This window comes from Carassius carassius, chromosome 44 (assembly GCF_963082965.1).
Source record: "Carassius carassius chromosome 44, fCarCar2.1, whole genome shotgun sequence".
Lineage (NCBI taxonomy): Eukaryota > Metazoa > Chordata > Actinopteri > Cypriniformes > Cyprinidae > Carassius > Carassius carassius.
Window position 1 is genome coordinate 14,732,961 of NC_081798.1, and position 21,920 is coordinate 14,754,880.

General features: G+C 36.1%; 1 protein-coding gene across 2 annotated transcripts; it reads right to left on the minus strand.

Moving 5' to 3' along the window:
• Positions 1 to 17,415, minus strand: LOC132126360 (MAP kinase-activated protein kinase 2-like). 2 transcript variants are annotated; one of them, XM_059537570.1, is made up of 11 exons: positions 17,291 to 17,413; positions 16,677 to 16,973; positions 5,841 to 5,980; positions 4,861 to 4,925; positions 3,864 to 3,943; positions 3,589 to 3,715; positions 3,359 to 3,434; positions 3,124 to 3,248; positions 2,377 to 2,462; positions 2,210 to 2,290; positions 1 to 994 (listed from the first exon to the last, which is right to left on the minus strand). In XM_059537570.1, the coding sequence occupies exons 2-11, from the start codon at positions 16,971 to 16,973 to the stop codon at positions 839 to 841; spliced, it is 1,233 nt and encodes a 410-aa protein (XP_059393553.1). In that variant the 5' UTR covers positions 17,291 to 17,413; the 3' UTR covers positions 1 to 838. The 2 variants fall into 2 exon arrangements, with proteins under 2 accessions (XP_059393553.1, XP_059393552.1); XM_059537569.1 differs by having other exon boundaries at positions 16,677 to 17,415.
• Between the last annotated feature and the right edge of the window lie 4,505 nt (positions 17,416 to 21,920).

Consider the following 21,920-nt stretch of genomic DNA (forward strand, 5'->3'; position numbering starts at 1 on the left):
AAAAAAGGCCAATAACAAAAGCCCAAACATTTACAAATAAAAGTGTTAGTTCACAAATTTTTTTTTAATTTGCTGATAATTTACTCGCCCTCAAACCATCCAAGATGTAGATCAATTTATAAACATCTTAATGATGGATTTGTTTCTTACAAACATCCAGCTTTTCACTTCACAAGATATTAACTGATTGACTGGAGTGGTGTGGATTATTGTGACGTTTTTATCAGATGATTGGACTCTCATTCTGACGGAACCCATTCACTGCAGAGGATCTACTGGCGAACAAGTGATGTAACGCTACATTTCTCCAAATCTGTCCCGATGAAGTAACAAACTCATCTACATCTTGGATGGCCTGAGGGTGAGTAGATTTTCAGCAAATTGTCATTTTTTGGGTGAGCTAATAGTTTAAGTCTCTGGACTGAACTGCATGATAGGACTAATGAGAAACACAGAAACACATTGTATACAAATACACATACATAACACGTACATTGTGTGAATAGCGTGTATCAAGTAATAGATCAGTACACAAAAAAGACATTAATGAACACTCACATACAGCTGACGGATTTTAAAGCAGCTTTTTAAAGTCTTCTTCACTGCTGGTGGTAGAAACAATGACGTCCTCTGTATACATGTGCATTCCGTCCAATTTTTCTTGTTTATCAACAAAATTGTGTCCTGTTCTTGCCTTCTCCCTTGAGCCATCCATCCTCTGTTCTTCTATGGAGAGCCCATCTATTTCCCTATGCTTTCGTTCTTGCTCTTGACTCTTTTATCTGACCTTGCACTTCCCTTTGGGTCATTGATCTGTCTGTTCTTCATCTCCAGTCCATCATTGGTTACTGCATCCGCTTCCACCGCTCTTCTCCCCTGTTGCTGCTTTCTTGCGTCTCTTGTTCAGTAAGGGGTTACTGGAGGCATCCAAGTCCTTAATCTTCACCTGCTCGTAATCTACACGCATGGTGGCCAATGCACTGGTTAACTCTTCCTACAAGCCAAGAGACAAAAAAATAAATAAGAGTAGAGCACATAGTATAAAGTAAAAATAGTATAAAGTTATTTATATATATATATACAAATATATAATAAATTACATTCACCCCTGCCACCAATCACACAGACTGTACAACACCCCTTCACATGCTCTTCGGGGACGAGTATTGTTAGTGTTTATCTCTGCTTAGCGACAGCTACTGTATGGAGCCAGTCCTGCTATTCTAGTCCTGTCAAGTTTCGCCTGTTTAGTCTTGTCGTATTTTCAGACATCCTGCCTGTCTTTGGATTATTCTCTTGCTCTGCTTTATTTCGACTCTGTTTGACCCTTGCCTGAACCATTGCCTGTGATTCGGATTACCCCTTTGGATTACCCTGTTTGGACATTGTTCACCGGAGATCGACCATGTCTGTTTACTGGACTGCTCTTTTGTCTTGCCCATGATATGCCTGTTTGTCAGTGTCCGACTCTTGCCTGTTTTGTAACCACATTGTGAAATTAAGCTCTGCAGATGGATCTAAACGCCTCTGTCACTTTCTCCATAGTGCTAAAATTAAATAACACTGTTTTATTATTTTATATTTATTTATATATATATATATATATATATATATATATATATATATATATATATATATATATATATATTGCATAAATAAATAAAAAAAACATTAGTTTGCATTAGTTTACCAAGTGTTATTCTATTTACACTACATATAAAAACATAACTCGGTCTCTGTCTCTGTTTAAAGGGAATATCTAAAAATAAAATGGAATTAAAAATATATATTAACAAAACCTGTAATGTTATATTAATTATACTACTATTAAATAACACTGTTTTATTATATTATTCATATATATATATATATATATATATATATATATATATATATATATATATATATATATATATATATATATATCTGTTAAATTTCTTACATTATATGATGATATATACATTGCCACTCAAGTTACTTGAAATGAAAATGAACTGAGACGAGTTGTTTTTATTCTGCTGTGTGGCTCCCCCTTGAGGATTCAGGTGGTATTACATAACATAGTGTTACCATTCTTCAGTGTCAGATATTACATGAAAAAAAAAACCTTAGAACAACAAAAAAAGGAAAAAGCCACCTAAATGGTATTTGGCCATTATTGTAAACAGGTAGTGTGATTATCTGACTGGGCAGAGCAGTCTGTGCTCACCTTGACCTCGTCCCACATCTCGCTGTCTTCTGTCAGCACTCGTGTGGTGTGGAGAGGCGTTTGGGGAACCACCATGGATTGCTAAAAGAAACATATCAGTGTTGGATCCTTGTATATACAGAAAAACATATATCTAAGACAAACATGCAATCAGTTGAAATACTCACATTGATCCAGGGGTGGTTCATGAATTGTTCAATGGTCATTCTTTCATTGGGGTCGGTCTTCAATAGCTGGTGAATCAACTGTTTGGCTGGAGGAGAAGAATATTATACATCCATAAGAGGAACATGACTGTTTTAGGTCCCCATAATCTTGCCCAGTGTTTTGAGCTTTACAGACATGGCTGTGGGGTACAAAAAATGTTGAGAAATACTGATCTACAGTAGATAGTGAATCACAGATAGTGTGAACAGAACTAAAACTCAGAGTGGATTTACAAACACAGACAGAATATTTGAGAATATTTATTGATATTTGCAACATACTCCAAATACGGTCTATACCACTGCGCTGATAATGTACCAAGTACTTCTGTTCAGTAGCGATACTGAATATTTGATTGCCAACAGATTTACCAAGCTGTCATTCAAACAGTATATATAAAAAAATAATAAAGGAAGAACACGCCTAAGCTGGATATAGGCTACAGCAGTTTTAAGGGATGGATGTTTGCTTCAAGTGATAGGCCAGGTGAGTTAAATTATATTATATTGCTGTATGTCTGTCGTTTTCTTAACGATATAATTTCAAACTGGAATTATAAACAACCATGAATGTATAAAACAGGTCCAAATGATTACACACAGTCATGGAGACATAGCGATCAAAAGAAAAGCAACACTGCCCTCTGGTGGTAAACAAGGCAACATGACGTTTGACTGGGTGCAGAACAGACAAAAAATGCATCTCACCCTCCTCAGATACTTCAGCCCACTCCGGTTTAGGAAACTCGTACTGGCCCATGCGAATTCGCCGCTTCATTCCTGGTGAAATAGCCTGTCCTGTGTTGGAGTAGAAAGGTGGGAATCCACACAACCTTCATGCAACATAAAGAGGAACAAAGCAGTTTCAACTAGTTTATAATGACGTACATTATAGCTTTTCATTACCACTTAAGGTAACACCAGGCAGAGTCGTTATACTCACAGGATGTACATGATCACACCCAAAGACCACATATCACATGATTTGTCATATTTCTCAGGACCTAAAACCTCTGGTGCTGGAGATGCATGTAAAAAAAAAAAAAAACACAAGTTTGCATTTATATACCAAGTGTTATTCTATTTACACCGGATATACAAACAGAACTCAGTCTCTGTTTCTGTTTAAAGAGCGGTTCCTCTCATGATAAGATTAACATTCATCTTACTGACCTACATAATACGGCGTGTAGCAAGGCGTCTGTAATGGGTTATGCAGTGAAGTCTCTTTAGCGAAGCCAAAGTCTGTTAGTTTGAGAACTCCAGTGTCTTCTTTACTATTGTAAAGCAGGTTCTCCGGCTGAGGAAGGAATAGAGATGCTCAAAATATAGTCAACAATGACACAAAAAATAGAATCTTAATGCAATATCCCAGTTTCCTGAAAATCTGACTTGAATATAATATTATTCTCATTCTTATGGTAGAACTAGTAACAATCATCTGTTACCTTGATGTCTCTGTGTGCAATGTTCATGTTGTGCAGATACTGAATGGCTGTGCCGATGTCTCTCATGATCTCAGAGGCCTCTGCAGGTACAGAACAGAGGGAATCCAGTGTGAATGTTGTCTCTGATGCCATTTCATGATTATAAGTGTAAGACAACAGCGAACTTCCATTTTTTTTACTATTCAGTTCCTGCCTCAAAATATAGGCAAGTGTACAATTCAGTGACTTCTTCAAAAAATGAGTGACCACAACTAACTGCCATCTAATCTAGGGGTGTAAAAATCTGCTTTTGTTTCTATTTCTTTTGTTTGTTTTTCTGTCTAAAACCACAATACATACCGAACCGTGAGAAACTTAAAATGTTACACCCCTACTAATAATAATCAAAATCATAACCATAATCCTATTCATAACTAACAAACTTACTAACTAACCAATGGAAATTATATGAGGAAATAACCTCATCATAAATCTAACCATATTTATAGTTAATTAATAAACTTACTAACCAACAGAATGTATACAGAGAATTATCCTCCTTGTTATATTTATTGCTAACTTATAAACTATTTGATATTACATGGGAAATTAACTATTGATATTGCATGGGAATTTAAATAACTAACTTACCACGGGGAATTTATTGGAAATGATCCTCTGTGTTATGTTGTTAACTAACAAACAAATTAAACAACTAAAGGGAAATTGCATGGGACATTAACTTCCTCTCCATACTCATAGTTAACTAACCAGCCACTTAACAAATATTGGAAATTATCTTTCTCATCATATTTACTGTTAACTAACAAAGTATCAACTAAATGAAAATTACATGGTAAATTAACTTCCTCTGAATATTCAACCAACTGGTGCCTTAGAAGAGCTTAGGTTGGCCTAAATGTATGTGTGTGTGTTTGTGGCAATATACTTACACTTTTGCATGGTAGATTTCCTGTGTGTGTGTGCTAAAAAAAACACACAAAGACAGATAACCCACCTCGTTCCGTGAAGGCCTGGTCTCCTCTGACCTGAATTCTGCTGAAGAGCTCTCCCCCCTCCATACTGACACAACAAATGCACACACACACACATTTTCTTATTACACAGCTTAATGCACAAATACACAATCACAATAAGCTGAGTTCCTTTCCCAGCTTAGTATTTGAAAACAACAACAACAACAACATGGCTTTATGGTTACAGAAATTATGTGGATCATATTATTGCCAAAATACCCAAAAGCACGATGGAAACGGGAAATGAGCTCTAATTAAGAGATGGAACATTTATTTGTCTTTGTGAATCTCGGACTATGAAAGTGTGCTGCTCTCACAGTGAGAGTGAATGAGACGCTCTCAGACTGCTCAAGCACAGAAAACCACATCACAGCCGCTTAATACAGCGTTTGATTAAACAGCATGGAATCAAAATCAAAGCTTTGTGGCTTTTAGTCCATGTCTATTAACTTTGAGTTTGTCTGTGTGAAAGCTTGCAGTCTTTTCTGGAAAATAAATGACTCATGTTGGACTACACCAATTCCTGTCTATTAAGATCTTCTAAGTTCTAAGTTCTCTAGAATGAGAATGTCCCATTTCCTGAGTCTACTGGCATACGCCATTTAATACCACCCTTTAAGAAAAACATTAACACACTTTTAAAACAGCACATCTGTATGAAGTTTTTAAAGTCTTGTGGTTGCTGTTACTCATAACAATGCAGTCCAAACAAATGAGAATAAAATAAAAAATCCTTCAGATACAACTAGTGGAAAAGAGAACTGAAACCTTCATTCAGAACAAGACTGTGACATCAGATCACATGGTATCACTGGGTGAAAAATACAGGGGAAAGAAACCCAGTTTTTTCTGTTGTCTTTATAAAAAAAATGTCACTAGTCAAGGATGTTGAATAAAGAGCTGTACTATTTCTGGCAGCTGAGCATGATGGGAAATTATGTTTACCACTGACAGGACTGACCATTCCATAATTATGAGAAGACACTTTTTCCCACGATACATGTTTTCATAGAGGCTGAGGATCCGAACTATATGTGGCCCCCCGGATACTCGCCAGTGCAGCTCCACTTCTCTCAGAGCTTTGGGACACTCGTACAGAATCTAAAGAGATCAGAAAAAATATTCAGACTGTCAGTTTTTAAAGTTTTTAAAAATGTATACACTACTGTTCAAAAGTTTGGATCAGTAAGATTATTATTTTTTAATGAAAGCAATACTTTTTTTCAGCAAGGGTGCATTAAACTGATCAAAAGATATAATTTTACCAAATATTTGTGAAATAAATTCTGTTATTTTTTATTTTCTATTTATCTAAGAATACTTTTAATAATTGTTTATATATATATATATATATATATATATATATATAAAATACATGTAAAGATTAAATAATAAATATTATTATTTATATTTATTATTTTTTCTGAATAAATAAGATTTCCATTGATGTATGGTTTGTTATGATAGGACAATATTTGGCCGAGATACAACTATTTCAAAATCTGAAATCTGAGGGTGCAAAAATATCGGAATATTGAGAAAATCACCTTTGACGTTGTTCAAATGATTTTTTAGAAATGGACATTACTAATCAAAAATTACGTTTTGATATATTTACGGTAGAAAATTTACAAAATATCTTCATGGAACATGATCTTTACTTACGTACTTTTACTTTTTGGCATAAAAGAAATATCAATAATTTTGACCCATACAATATTTTTTAGGCTATTGCTAAAAATATACCCAGCGACTTAAGTGGTCCTTTTGTGGTCCAGGGTTATAATTTTATGTATTAAATATATATATTTCATTTTTCATCTAAATACTGAATTGTATACAGAACATTTAAATATATATATATATATGTATGTGTGTGTGTTCATTCTTAATCTCCTACTAAGTGGGACATCAAACACATGGCATGCACTGGAACATTGTGAGACCTTAACATTGCACATGTATCCCGTCAGAGTGTATTTTTGGGGCCTGAAAGCTGCCACTGCAGTGTAACTTCTTGGTGCCTTTTCAGTGTTTTGTGTCCTTTTCAGGCATGATACATTTCAACTGATACTGACAGCAGTAGTTTTATAAATAGTTTACTGTTGTATTTCTAAAAGCAAGACTAGCTTATAATCACACAGAATGTGTTTAAAAAAAATAAGTTTGTAGAAATCTGATATCACTTGTTCACTCACTAATGGATCCTCTGCAGTGAATAGGTAAAATCAAACTGAGATTTTATAAAAACATCACAATAATCCTCAAGTAGACTCCAGTCCATCAATAAACATCCTTTGACGTGAAAAGATGTGTGTTTGTAATAAACAAATTCATCATTAAGGCATTTTAACTTTAAACTGTTGCTATGGCCAAAATATAAGTCCATGATCCATATTAGGGTGCTTTCACACCTGCCTCATTTAGTTCGGTTGAATTGTACCAGAGTTCGTTTCCCCGTTTGGTGCGGTTCGTTTGGGCAGGTGTGAAAGCAGCAATCGCACTCGGGTGCGCACCAAAAGTGGACCAAACAATCGTACCGAGACCTGCTTGAAGAGGTGATCTCGGTATACGCTTTCAAACGAACTCTGGAGCGGTTCGTTTGTGGTGAGAACGTGATCGGACCTCGAACCGACCCAACTGAAAAGTACTGATCATTTTGGACTAAACCAGCTGCCGGAGTCAGCTGCGCTGTGCATTATGGGATGAGGAAGTGTTTGTTGACAGTTTGCACTATTGGAGTAGTGAGGAGGTGCGGAGCCTCATAGAAATTTGGTTAGATGACCATGAGCATGTCAGAGTTAAGAAGAATTAATGCACGTCTCCGCTTGAAGTTACAAGCGATGCCCGCTCGCCGTTTGCAGTGCATTAGAACGTTGTTTTCAAGCCGCATCCGCTCTTCATTATAGAAATGTATTGTTTGCATATTGTGGTGTATACAAACAATGTACTAGATTATGGCCAGGGACAAAACCAGCCCGCGCAGTCGTCTCTCCATAGTTGTGTTGTCTCCGTGTTGTTTGTTGGCTTTCCCTCTTATGTTGGAATAGAGCATCACAGTCCCGCCCACAGCCCGAGAGAGCTTTGGTGCCAGAAGTAAATTTCCCATTCATTTCTCCCATTGACTTTCGGAAAAATCCGTATCTAAAGAGTTTTAGAGCATGTCTGAGGATAACCAGCTACGGCTGAACTCATAAGCTTACAACATATCATTTCGAGTGAAAAAATTAAGAGAAAATCCAAAAAAAGTCAAAGGTACAAGACTGTGTACATATTTTCATTTCGAGCGAAGGAACTACTCATCCCATAAACCACCGCGCCTCACTGAATTCGACAGAAGCCACAACCGCGAAAGAGCCTTTTGAGCGACTTCCAAATCTGACGACGGCCGCGCAAACTTTTTCCTCCAGTGAATTTTATCTTATATAGTGAATGTGCAGTAATAGCAGTTCTTTCAGTATTAATCGTGTAAATAAATAGTTTTATATAGGTATTGTGTATTGATTTTTATATTTATCATCGTGTATTTTATATATTGTGTGCGTGTGTGAAAGCGGTTAACGATAACGTCACCAATGGTGCAGTGCTTTGTACCTGACTGAAATCACCGCTCAGTAGTCAACACATGTCGTTGCCATTACACAAATTATCAGGAAATGCACAAAAGGTATGCCTAGGCTAAATATTGTTTTGACAGTGGCATCATAAAATGCTTGATATGACTCATACCATATGAAGGCTACAGTAGCCTAGCTAAAGTGGACGATAATGCTAACTAACGTTACCAACCTCCATGCAAAACTCACCAAAACTTTGTAGGTCTTGTCCCTCATGCTGGCCCTTACAAAACCCACAAGCTGACCCTTGGGCACGCTACACTCAACTAACGTTACATGACCCTATCTGAAGTGGTTTTCACCCCTTTGAAAACTTGTTTTCCTCCTTGAAAAAAGCCATCATGGCAGCCAAGGAGATCATGATTGCACTGATAAGTCTACCGTGCAAAAACGCAACACAGGGTTTTATTTATTTTTTTATTAATGATCTTCAGTATACACGGACCTTCGGCGGGGTTTAACCAGACGGTTACACGAGTTCCACCAATCAGATGCATCACTGTGGGTTTGTGGGATTGTTCAGGATTGTGGGTAATGAAGTACTTATCCAAGACATCACGAATAAAAGGCATTTATCTCAAAACAAGGTTACTGCCTCATGAACCTTTGGCGTTTATATGGGCATATACTATCGCTTAGTACAGCCGTAGCTGGTTTTAAGTCTACCATGTATGGTTACGTTTTTATGGCTTATACCCCAACTGTCAATGCAGAAATTGTATTGAATTTTTACACCCATTCACTGCAGAGGATCTATTGGTGAGCAACTAATGTAATGCTACATTTCTCCAAATCTGTCCCGATGAAGAAACAAGCTTATCTACATCTTGGATGGCCTGAGGGTGAGCAGATTTTCCTTTTTTGGGAAAAATATTCCTTTAAAGTATTGGGGGGAACCCAAAAATGAAAGTTATGTAATCATTTACTGACTTTAGGTTTTTCTTCTATGGAACATGTGCTATATCCATCCCCACACTAAAAAGTTACACTCTAAACACTAAAGTTTAGCAATTGTTTACAACCAAGCGAACAGTAATGGGCTTCTGGTTTTAATTTCTATCAATTAAAGCCCAAAAGCAGTTTGAACCACTTGCAGAGGCGTGAACTGCATGCAATTTGACCCCCACCCACGTTGTCTCTGCAGTTAATAGCCAAAAGTTCACAATGTGTGTATGTGTGTGTGTGTGTGTGTGTGTGTGTGTTTCTCTTAAAAAGAGATGTGTTGCGTTTGCTTTCCAACTAACAGCAGCTAAAAGACAGTTTGAGTCATTTAACAGAGACACCCGTGGGCTGGAGCTTCAAGGACAGTGTTGCAAATGACTGACTGGAGCAACCTTTATAGTTCAGACCTGATTCAGAGATACAGGACCCACTTACAAAAAACTGCTGTAGAATCACAGGGAAACAGACGTCAGGAAACTCCTTTTACAACAATAACAGAACAGAAGCTGTGGTTGAAAGAAAACCACGAGAGTATCAGATAGCACACACACACAATAAATTACATGTGCATTGGTTTTGCTGCATAAGCTTTATGGGTAATCTTGTAAAAGGAGCGACAGCAACTATGAATGTGAGTGCTGTCTGGTGCTAACAAACACGTTCACTTACAAAGAACACTTATTAACAGTATTTTCTAAGAAAAATACTATTATTACTATTCACTTACTTATTAAGGCTAAGTAAACTAGAAACTAGAAACATTGTTTAGTGATTTTGAAGTCTCTAATGATTACCAAGGCTCCAGAAAAAGATAAATTCAACACTTTAAAATATCATTATGGTTTAAAATAATTGTTTTCTACTTTAAAAAATCTATTCCTGTGATGCAAAGTTGAATTTTCAACGTCATTACTCCAGACTTTAATGTCACATGATCTTTAGAAATCATTTTAATTAGGGATGCAATGATACCATTTTTTCAGAACCGATCCGATATGATCAGATCTGAGCATCTGCCGATACCGATCCAATCCGATACCAGCACAGTTTTTTCAATCAATGTAGAATTTCTATACTTCTCTGTGTTGACCTGATCATTAATCACAATCTACTACAGGTACATATACACAACTTCATTTTAATGAAAAATAACAAATGAAAAAATATATAATCATAATCTATGTCAAAAATAATTTATATTAAAATGATGAGCTTGAAACAACACGGAGGCACATTGTGCAGGCTGCACAGCCCTCTGAGTCCACAGAGAAAGCTGCTCGGCTTGTGTTCATCTTCAGTTCTTGCTTCACAGCAGTTCAGTCAGTGTAGTGTTTGAGTAAATGAATTACTCCGGGATATTGGTTTATTTTGACTCAGAGGTAGTGCCAGCCACGTTAAAAAAGTGAATAATTTAAGTAATTTGTGAATTAATGCTTACTGGAAAAGCAAACCGGTTCAAACGATTCAGTTCGATTTGGTGAACTGGTTCAATCGGTTCACTAAGAAGAACCGGTCAAATCAAACGATTCGCCCGCGAGCCAGACATCACTAGTACAAAGGGAAGATATATTGATACGTAGTGTATTAAATCTGTGCGTTAGTTTAATGAGCCTTTTATTTGAACGGTTTTACTGTGCGCTCTTGAAGAGAGTTTCCTGGTTTTGACTGTAGTAACCGAACACGACACACAGTTTGATTGCTGAATGGAGGATGACAGACAGCGGCAGCGGAAAGAAGAGTTTATGTGAACTGAATTTAATGACTTCAATATTAATCCGTACCTCACATTGAACTATCAGCTTCAGAACACTTGAAATATAGTGCACAAAAACGTTTTGGTGCTTTATAATGTTTTTGTGCCTTTCGTGGGGCTCAACAATAACACAATAGTATACGCACAATATCGGATTTGGATCGGTCTTGTCTGACCGATACCCGATCTGCAGAAAATACCAGTATTGGAGCTGATACCGATCCCGAGTATTGGATCGATGCATCCCTAATTCTAATATGCTGATTTTCTGCTCAACAAACTTTTATTATTTTTATGTTGAAAACATTGGTGCAGCTTAACATTTTTGTGGAAACTGATATATTATATATAAACTGATATTTTATATACCGTATTTTTCGGACTATAAATTGCACCTAAGTATAAGTCGCATCAGTCCAAAAATACGTCATGACGAGGAAAAAAACATATATAAGTTGCACTGAACTATAAGTCACATTTTTTTTAGAACCAAGAGAAAACATTATCGTCTACAGCCGCGAGAGGGCGCTCTATGATTTCAGTGCTAGGCTACAGGAACACTGAGCAGCATAGAGTGCCCTCTGGTGGCTGTAGACAGTAATGTTTTCTCTTGGTTCATTTCTCTCGGTTCATGTCAAATTAATTTTGATAAATAAGTCGCACCTGACTATAAGTCGCAGGACCAGCCAAACTATGAAAAAAATGCGACTTATAGTCCGGAAAATACGGTGTATATATATATATGTATATGGATATGGATATATCGATAGACGTATATAACTTACACAGTGAAGACTAATTCATTTACACAATGTATTTCTTATTGATTGTAGTTTTTGTCCTATTGCTTTTAATTAGTTTCTTGTTCTTATTTCATCACTGACTGTGAGCTTGAGATTTATTTTTATTATTATTTTCTTGTATTAATTTGATATTGACATTGGTGACAAGGATTATGAAAATTCTATGTTATCAAATCTTAATATAATAAAAACCTTATTAAAATAAAAAATAACTATATCAAGATATATATCGTTATCGTGATATAACATTTCTCATATCGTGATATAAGATTTTGCTCATATTGCCCACCCCTACTTTACATTATGAGAGAAAGCAGATATGACCATGTGCTTAAAAATGAGTCACCTCTACTTTTGTGCCAGCTTTTTCAGTTCCAGAACATGCTAGGCCAGTAATAATATTGTGACGAGTGGGGCGGGGCCGAGAGACGTGGGAACAGGAGCGAGGCCGGTGGAGTGATTGGGAATGAGCGACACCTGCTCGACCCACCGGTCTCGAGTCCCACGGAGGAGATGGAGGGATATAAAACCGGAGCGACGACAGTGACAGACGAGAGAGGACCAGGCCTGGATTTTAGTTGTGTTTGGTTTTTATTTGTGCGTGTCAGTCGTCCGTGAGGGGCTGACGCGCTGTTTTGTCTTTATTTTGTAATTAAAGTTTCAGTTTCATTTTCCGCCAGTTCCCGCCTCCTTCTTCCCGATGATTATGAAGGTTGAATTCGTTACAAATATATACATAATTTCAAAATTGTATGTACCATGAAAGCAATCAGTTTGCTAAATTCACAGAAACATAAACAGACAATATATGCAACAGGCAGTTCATCAGCACGTCTGCAGGGATTGATTTCAGAATGCATGATGGCTATATTGACAGTTTAATCTTTATGACTGCATTTAATTTCCTGAGTCTACAGCCACAGAATTGAACAGTCTCAGTTAACTATGAGACGAGTCTATAGACTTCCGACTGGATTCTATTTAGTAAATAAGTTATATTCTTTTATGTGAGTCATTAATTTGAATGAGATGGATGGGTTTTGTTTACAGATACCATCTAATGACAAGTATATATATATATATATATATATATATATATTAGCTTATTTATACTTTGAAATGACTTTTGTTTGTGTAGTCTAATGTAGTCAGATCGATGCATTCAATATTTTTAGTAAATTCATTTAGATGTTAAGGGCCTTTTGTTGTTACAGTTAGTGTTAGTAATAGTAATAATTGTGGTAATAATACAGTTAGTAATAATTTATGATAGTAGTGAGTATAACCAGAAGGTTTCTGTGACCACAGTTTCCTTAAGAAACTTTACAAAACCGAGTGGGGGATTACATTTTCTAGAAACCACTATATTTCGGTTTCAGCCCAGTAACGTTTAGAAATGTGTGGGGGTTTTGCATTCTGATCTGTTTGTTTGACTTGATTTAACTGGAGGTCAGCGTAATCCTAACCATCTCACGTTTGTTTCTTGGTCAAACAGAGACATGCATAAGTGTTTATATTACTTTCTGTGTTTGTCCAAGTCACATTTTATGATAACACGTGAAACATGACTCTGAAATGTCTCAAATAAGACTTTTGTAAAAGACACCACAGCGTTACTCAGCAGTCTACTTCATGAAAACTATTCTTATCTCATGTAATCTTATACCCTTCTTTATTGGGCCTGTTATAAAAGATTAACTGACTACAAATGGGACAGAGTTCGAGTTTAATTCATAGGCCAGATTTTGCAAACTGCTCCAGCATAAAACTGAGCCTCCTACAATAAATTCACTTTTACAGACAACTTGGCAGCTCGTGAAGATTCGTCATACAGCTTTGTCACACTGCCTTCTCTGTTTCTCCCTTTGGGGGAAATAAATTTCATCCCCTTAGGAAACATCAAGCGGCTGGCTTCCAGATAAACCTTGTGGCACACTCAGAAATATGCCAGGATTGAAAAAGGCTCAAACCTGAACAATGGCTGGATCCTGAACGTAGAATCAGTGTGGAAAGATGAACTCAAACACTGAACAGTGAGAGTGGCAGTGCCAGGGCTGTAATATGAACCAGTCCAAGCATACGGTAGCTCACAGCACAAGGAAAGACCATTGAACAGGGCTTACACATCTTTTCTTTTACATTTTACCCCCATGTTGCTTTATTCAATTATAATAAATACTGTTAAACATGACACAAGGTTGTGATTTTGTCTTATTCGCAGTCTTATTTTTTTTTTGTTACAAAAAACTAAATTGTCCTAAAAATGATATTATTATTATTATAATTGTTTAATATATTTAAAAAACAATTGATGTAATATTTATATAGACAGAAGTATACTGTCTTATGTACAAAAACATAAGCTGGTTGGTTGCCCCAGAAAATCTGCATTTTAATTGTACTAAAAATATATATATATATAATTTATATTTTGTTTATGTTCGAAAATCCAACAGTCCGTCAATTGTTTTTTACTTAACTGTATATATTATGTAGAGAATTGTGTCCTACAAAACATAATTGTCATGTGACCCTGGACCACAAAACCAGTCAAAAGTAGCACAAGTATATTTGTATCAATACTTTTGAAAAATACACTGCATGGGTCAAAATGATCAATTTTCTTTTTAAGCTAAAAATCATTAGGATATAAAGTAAAGATCATGTTCCATGAAGATATTTTGTAAATTAAATATATCCAAACTTAATTTTGGATTAGTAATATGCATTGCTAAGAACTTCATTTGGACAACTTTAAAGAACATTTTCTCAATATTCAGATTTTTTTGCACCCTCAGATTCCAGATTTTCAAATAGTTTTATCTCAGCCAAATAATGTCCTATCCTAACAAATCAATAGAAAGCTTTCAGATGATGTATAAATCTGTTTTTAAAAAAAAATTATGACAGGTTTTGTGGTCCAGGGTCACACACATACTGTATGTGCAATACTGTACGTAATTCAAAATATAGCTAAAACATCTTCGAAAAAAATGAATCTGAATATTTCCTTTATATTAATGTTGTAGACCATCACACTACAAACTAATCTCAATCAAGTGATCAAGAACCACCACTGCACTGGACTATGTATGCAGGGTATAGACTTTGTAATACAGAAACCCAATGGCAGGGTAATAAATATATCTCATCGGTTTGATCAGACATTAAGATATATTTTCCTTGTTGGCAGCCATTCAAGTCCAATATGGGAAATCAAGAGTGAATTAAATGAATTAGATTTAAGGGGTGGCTTCTATCCAGCTAAAGTGGATTAAACAGCACCTATACACTCACATTCATTACACGTAGCCATCAACATGCTACCTAATTAAATGGCAGCTAAGATGGACAGTTCTGCCCTATTCCTGTTTACCCTGTGATTAAAAAGGATAAAAGAGGATATTGAGCAATAAATTACTCCATAATGAGACAGGTCAGTTGGATTTTCACTGTGGTCCAGCACACTGAGATTCATTTAGGATAGCACAATAAGCATCAAAAGAGCCTCATTTACATTTTCCCATGCCATTTTCATAATAATAGGCAATGCCTCCATCACTCTGAAGAGATATTTGAGATGGTACTGTGTGTCAGTTGAGTGTAATTGAGTCTGTTTTTCACCATGGCTCTGTGTGATTCAAATCCTGACCCTACAAGAGACACTGAATGTGTATCTCAGGCCAGCTGCTGTTTAAGCCTGGTTAGATATCTTCCACTAAGTTGTAAAACAGAGTGAACAGGTGCAATTCAGACTTGCCAAATCAGACGGCCTGACAAAACTACAAGTGGACAGGGAAGTTTATAAATTCTTATTGCTTCACAACACAAAAACATAAGCAGAAGAATCATTACCTGACATTTTTGTAGTTTGCTTAACTTCCTCCTACACTTACAGGTCCATGTTTTAATAATTGAGACCAATTAGACTATAGGCAAATTTCCCCAGAGTTAAGCATTAATTTATTAAATTTGAAATATATATATATATATATATATATATATATATATATATATATATATATACAGACATTCAAACACATAGAGACACTGAAGACAAGCAAATTAACTGTTTTCTGTGACATCAGATGTGCATACATAATTAATTACTCTCTTGATTAGTAAGCTAAACTCCTGTAGCTCAAGCAACACCTGCAGCAAGTTCATTAGAAAATTTTACTTAATTTGAAACATTTTTTTTTCAAAGCTTTCATAATGACATATATATATATATATATATATATATATATATATATATATATATATATATATACATATATATATACATATATATATATATATATATATATATATTTAAAGTATATTTTTCAGCTAACAAAATTTATATTTGCAGCGTTATCAAAAAACAGTAAAATTTATTTACTTGGATTAACAATTCACCTGAATTTTTTAATTCCCTGATATTTCTGAATGTTCCATGAATCCAACACTTCTAATTTTTTCTAGATTTTGAAAAATATGGTTCATTTTAATAGGCTATTTTACGTTAATGTCCGTGATTTTTTTGACTTCTTAATGTTTTGAGGTGTAAAGACTGATTCTGAAACAAAACCACTATACTGCATGAGGTTAACAGCGTTCATTTGCCGAGAAATATGTATTGCACGAGTTGAGTCAACTCTCCCATTATATCCCCATTACAACATGTGTGTGTAATTTACCTTCAGCGCGCACTTTTGTCCGGTTTTCTTGTTATAGCACTCTACCACTTTGCCGTTAACACCCAGACCCAACACTTGACTTGAGACTTTGTAGTCCTCGGTCACGGCATGACGCTTGATTTCCAGCTTGGGATGGACGGGCAGGGGCAGGGGGACCTGAGTGGAGCCGGAGTCTGTGGACTGGCTCTCTGAGTGAGACGCGGCGCTCTCGCTCGCTTCTGTCTTCTCGCTTTGCGTTTCAGGCTTTGGCTCGGACGCGTCCGCTTTGTCCGTTTGAGGCTTTCCATTCTGGAGCATCTTTCAATACAGGCGAAATTAAGCTATCAAACACTCAACGTGGCACAAGAGGGTCCTTTAAAATCCACAGATAAACTATCTGCGCGCTGTCACTGAGTGACGCTGCTCCGAAAATACACTGCTGATGAATTCCTTTGATGACTTACGGTTACAGGATTACAGCACATTTACCAGCATTAGGCCACTTATATTCAGATACATATAAATAAAATGCCAGTTTCAACATCACCAGGAAGTTTATCATAAATAAAGTTGAAATTCCCTTATTTGAAGGCTAAGGTTTTGTCCCATAAAAACAAATTCGAAAACAGGGTTACCAAATAATAAAAGTCATATTCACGTTGAGTAGAAAAGGTCCCATCTGAAAGTGTCAGAAATGAAAAAAGGTGGTTTGTCCTGCGGAGTTCCCGTCATTGACTGTATTGCCGCGGTGTGTGTGTGTGTGTGTCGGTGTGTGCGCGCATTTACATGGGGTCAGTGTCTGAATATTGGTGCGGAAGCGCGAGCTACTGAACCGCTAGTTTCTTAAAGGAGCCGCGCACGTTTAGAAATGAAGTGAGTAAGGCAATATTCCCGTTAGAAATTACTGAGACACCGTGTTTTTATCGTCTAACTACACACTGAAACGATTAAAGGATAGAAAAATGGATCAAAAATGATCCAAAATTAAAATGATGTTGTTAAATATTTACCCTCATGTCCAGGGGCGTAGCACCAAATTTTGGGCCCTGGGTACATACCATCTTGCTGGGCCCCCAATACCATAGTGATACCAATGGGTAAGGTATTGCATTTTTATCATAAAAACACTTAAAATGTAAACAAAATAGGCCACACTCTGATTAATATATTTTTGTTTTATTGTTGAAAGTACTACTTACTGAGATGACCAAAGGTCTAGAAGGTCCAAACCTGGACTAAATCAAATATACTGTAAAGCAGTTCTGAAAATGACCATACCAAATGAGAGAAACTTTGGTCTGAAACACAAACTAAATAATGTCAGTTTTTACTAAATGCCCATTGACGGGTCTTTGCATGCGCAAATTTGCTGATCAGGTCTTTAAAGTCCAGTTTTTTGCTAGCATTTGAACAATAGTTTTCCTGTGCTTATCAGTAAGAGTTGTTGGCCATAATCCTGGGTCCTCTGACAATCCCTCTCCAGTATCCCTAAGTCTCTCATTCTCTTCTCTTTCCTCTTCAGCTCTGTCCTCCTGCTCCTGACTACCTTCATCACATTCTTCACTTTCCCTCTGATCACTTATATGAATATCAACCTCATCTTCTATTTCTGCCTCTGCTACAAGAGGAAATAAGCAAAATGGGTACATTGTTATTGTACACATTTAAACTTTAAACTGTAAACTTTAAACTGTAATTAGTAATTACACTTTAAAGTTTAAATGTGTACAATAACAATGCACTAATTTTGCTTATTTCCTCTTAACACTTAATTACTAATTACTAAGTGTTAAAAAGCTCACCTTGTCTCACTGTCACACTCACATCCACCTCACTGTCACTGCTTTCACCTAGCCATGTATGATGATGAGGGGCCTGCTGCTGCAGGGTCTGACTCTGAAACTGAAATATATGGCTTCAAATGGTTGCTAAAATATCCTTTATTGTCACAATACCTTTTTTTTTAAAAGTGTAGGCTAAGTACAAGATAATTGATGATTATTTGTCTGTTTAAAATAAATGCAGACTAGACTATAGAATCACAGGGTAAACTAACCGCCAAACTAGACATTCAGTCTTTGAATTATGTTTTAAAATAAGTCATTTTTCAATCATTAAGATGTGCATTATTATACTGAGAACAATCCTGTACTTAATGTAAGAGCGTGTGCGAGCTAATTTGCATAACAATGCGGTAAAATAGGCGCTAACGATCTGTGTTTTCTCGGGTGTTAGATTTTGACAATGGAGGGAAATATACAGTGTTTTCATGTAAACTTCTGACTCTGAGAGTGGGGAGAACTGCAGCAGAAGAGGAGACAAGCGTTTAGGCAGCTGCCTGGAGTGGCAGTGTGTTGAGCTCCGTCTGCTTCTCACTCCCTGTTATTTACGTAAGGGATAATGTATAACGTTAGATTACATTATCCTCCGCTTCGTGTCGGGGTCCTGTTCAGCCTGTCGGGGTTGTTATTCGCTATAACGACCGCCTCTCTATACATTATCCCGCTTATTACATGGCTACCCACAAAATAAATAAATAATTTGCACGAATTATTGATTTGAAAAGGAGTTTATTGATTTAAAAACGATTGTATTGCTTCCGCCAAAGAAAATAGTCCGTTCCGCGTCCATAGCAACGCGCTGTTTTTCATGGCAACGGTCTGTTATACTTCGCAGCGGTCTGTTATCAAGAAATAACAGACCGCATTCTACATTGGAATTCAGCCAAGCCATGCAATAATCAGAAACATTGTTTGCTCGCTATGAAGGGTGTGATACTATAAAGTATTGGTATATTATTCATAAATGCAAACATAAATGTATGCTATTCTACCTGGAGTAGGTATTTATGTTAAAACAATGTCAATGCTTGATGATGCATTTGGAGCTCACCTCTCTTTTCAAAAAAAATTGTGAGCAACTGCTTGCCCTCATTTGCCCTTCTCTCTTTATTCTGCTTCTCTTTTCGTTTTTGAGCCCCTGATTTTCCTTTCTTAAGGAGAGACATGACTCTTCACGGCTCACTCCAGCTCCTGTCTCATCAACTGATTCAATCACCGCGGGTCCGCAGCAGAAGCACCTGACCTGCGGGTCGTACCATTTGCATTGATTCGAGAGGGGTGTGGGGCCCTGCACAGCATGAAAATGACTTTTTTATACCAAACCAGCGCCTAACTACAAGTTTAGTTTTGCACAGGAACTTTTTTAGTTGTACATAAATGCTATACAAATGTTAGTGCATGTATATGTATGTATAGAAAACTGACTTCTAAGGGCCCCCCCCCCCTGCCTCGGGCCCTGGGTACTCGGTACCCTTTACCCCCCCAGTCCGACGCCCCTGCTCATGTCATTCCAAACAGAAAGATATTCTGATTAAATCCAAGTGCTTTGGATAGTAAGGAATGCAACTGACACATTCACGTCACCGTGATTTTGTCAAGTAAGACATGTTCCTGGACCAACATCTTTTGATGATCCTGGATCAACATTATTTTCCAAAAATATAGACTTAACCCAATCCCTTACCCCTAAACCTAAACCTATCCATAATTTATTCCTGAAATCAGTGGGAAATGGTAGCTGATATAAAAGGGCGTAGAAGCACCTAACCCTTATTGTAAGCCTAAAAAAGATATTTCCTGAAAAGCTAGATCTCAACTCTGATTGAAATGTTGTTTCAGGATCGAAAAGGATGTTGAACCAGGAACATGTTGTAGGCTACTTGTTGAAATCATGCTCACCATTCATGGCCCAGAAAGGTATACGGAAATTGTTAAAACAGTCCATGTGATATCAGTGGTTCAACCTTAATTTTATAAAGCTACAAGAATACTTTTTTGTACAATTAAAATTCAAAATAATGACTTTATTCAACAATTTCTTCTTTTCCATGTCAGTCTTTGATGTGAGTTCATGACAGTACCAAAGTATTCTCTTATCTTCATAAAATTAAGGTTGAACCACTGATTTCACATGGACATTTGGACTTGTCTTTTGTACTTAATTTGAATCTTTAGAAAGTTAATAGAGCGGGAAGTTGCAGTTTAGGGTTAGCGATATCTTTATCTTATCTTATTTACAAAAGATGTGAACTCTTTTTCGGTATATTTTTTATCTACTATTTATTTTTCTGTTTTTATTTGTTTTCATAGCAATATCTGGCATAACACTGCCAGAACTTAAACTGATAGTAATCAAAAGTGTCCATAGACATGTTATTGCTGACAGGATACCACATTCGGTAAGGCAAATGCAAATGCAAAAAAACCAAACAATTAAGACAAAAAAAAAACACCATGATAGTATCCTTCAGAAGCGTTATCAATGCTATCGAGACAGTAGCATAACACTAGTGCAGAGGTCTGTAGAACAAGTATGTTACGTCTATGCTATTTCATATTGTAGTTAAATTTTCACAAATTCATGGCAACAACATTCATAAGGGCATTAGACAATGTTATCATCTATGAAGCAATGGTTGCTGAAACTATATGAAAACTATAAGAGTAATAGGCCTATGTATTGCTGAATGAATAATAAGTAATGATCCAATGTGATATAATTTAACAATACTAATTTCTCTAAAACAGAGAAAACATCTTTCACAAACATCTACATGTCTCATATCTACATGTGTTTAGTGTGTATAATAAGTTGTATGTGGAGTTATCATGGCACAATTCCCTCCCAGACCTGTAAGTTGCATTGCAGCATACACAACGTGTAAGGTGCATTGCAATCCATGGAGGGTCAGAGAGCTCTCTTAATTTGTATATTCAAAAATGTCTTAATTTGTGTTCCGAAGATCAACAAAGCTCTTATAGGTTCAGAAGGACATGAGGGTAAGTAATAAATGACAGCATTTTCATTTTTGGGGTAAACTAAACCTTTAAAATATTTTTCATAAAAAAGCTAAAATAACACAAAATATACCTATAAGATGAAACTTAAATTTAAATGAAATTTTTAAATTAAATGTTTGTTTAAAATTGAAATGTTGCCTTTGCAACTAAAACTGAAATAAAAAACACTAAATTGTATTTAATAAAAAACTAATGAAAATGACAAAACAAAATTACTGAAATGCTAAAATGAAAATAGAAGTAAAAAGAAAAGAAAATTCTAAATATGAATAAATACTACAATATAGTGATATGCTAAAATATTAATAAATATGCCATATATATTGCATGATATCATTGCTTATGGGTGGAGTTCATTTTGTGGTTTGCGTGAGGGCCCCAAGATTTAGTACAACACCGCATC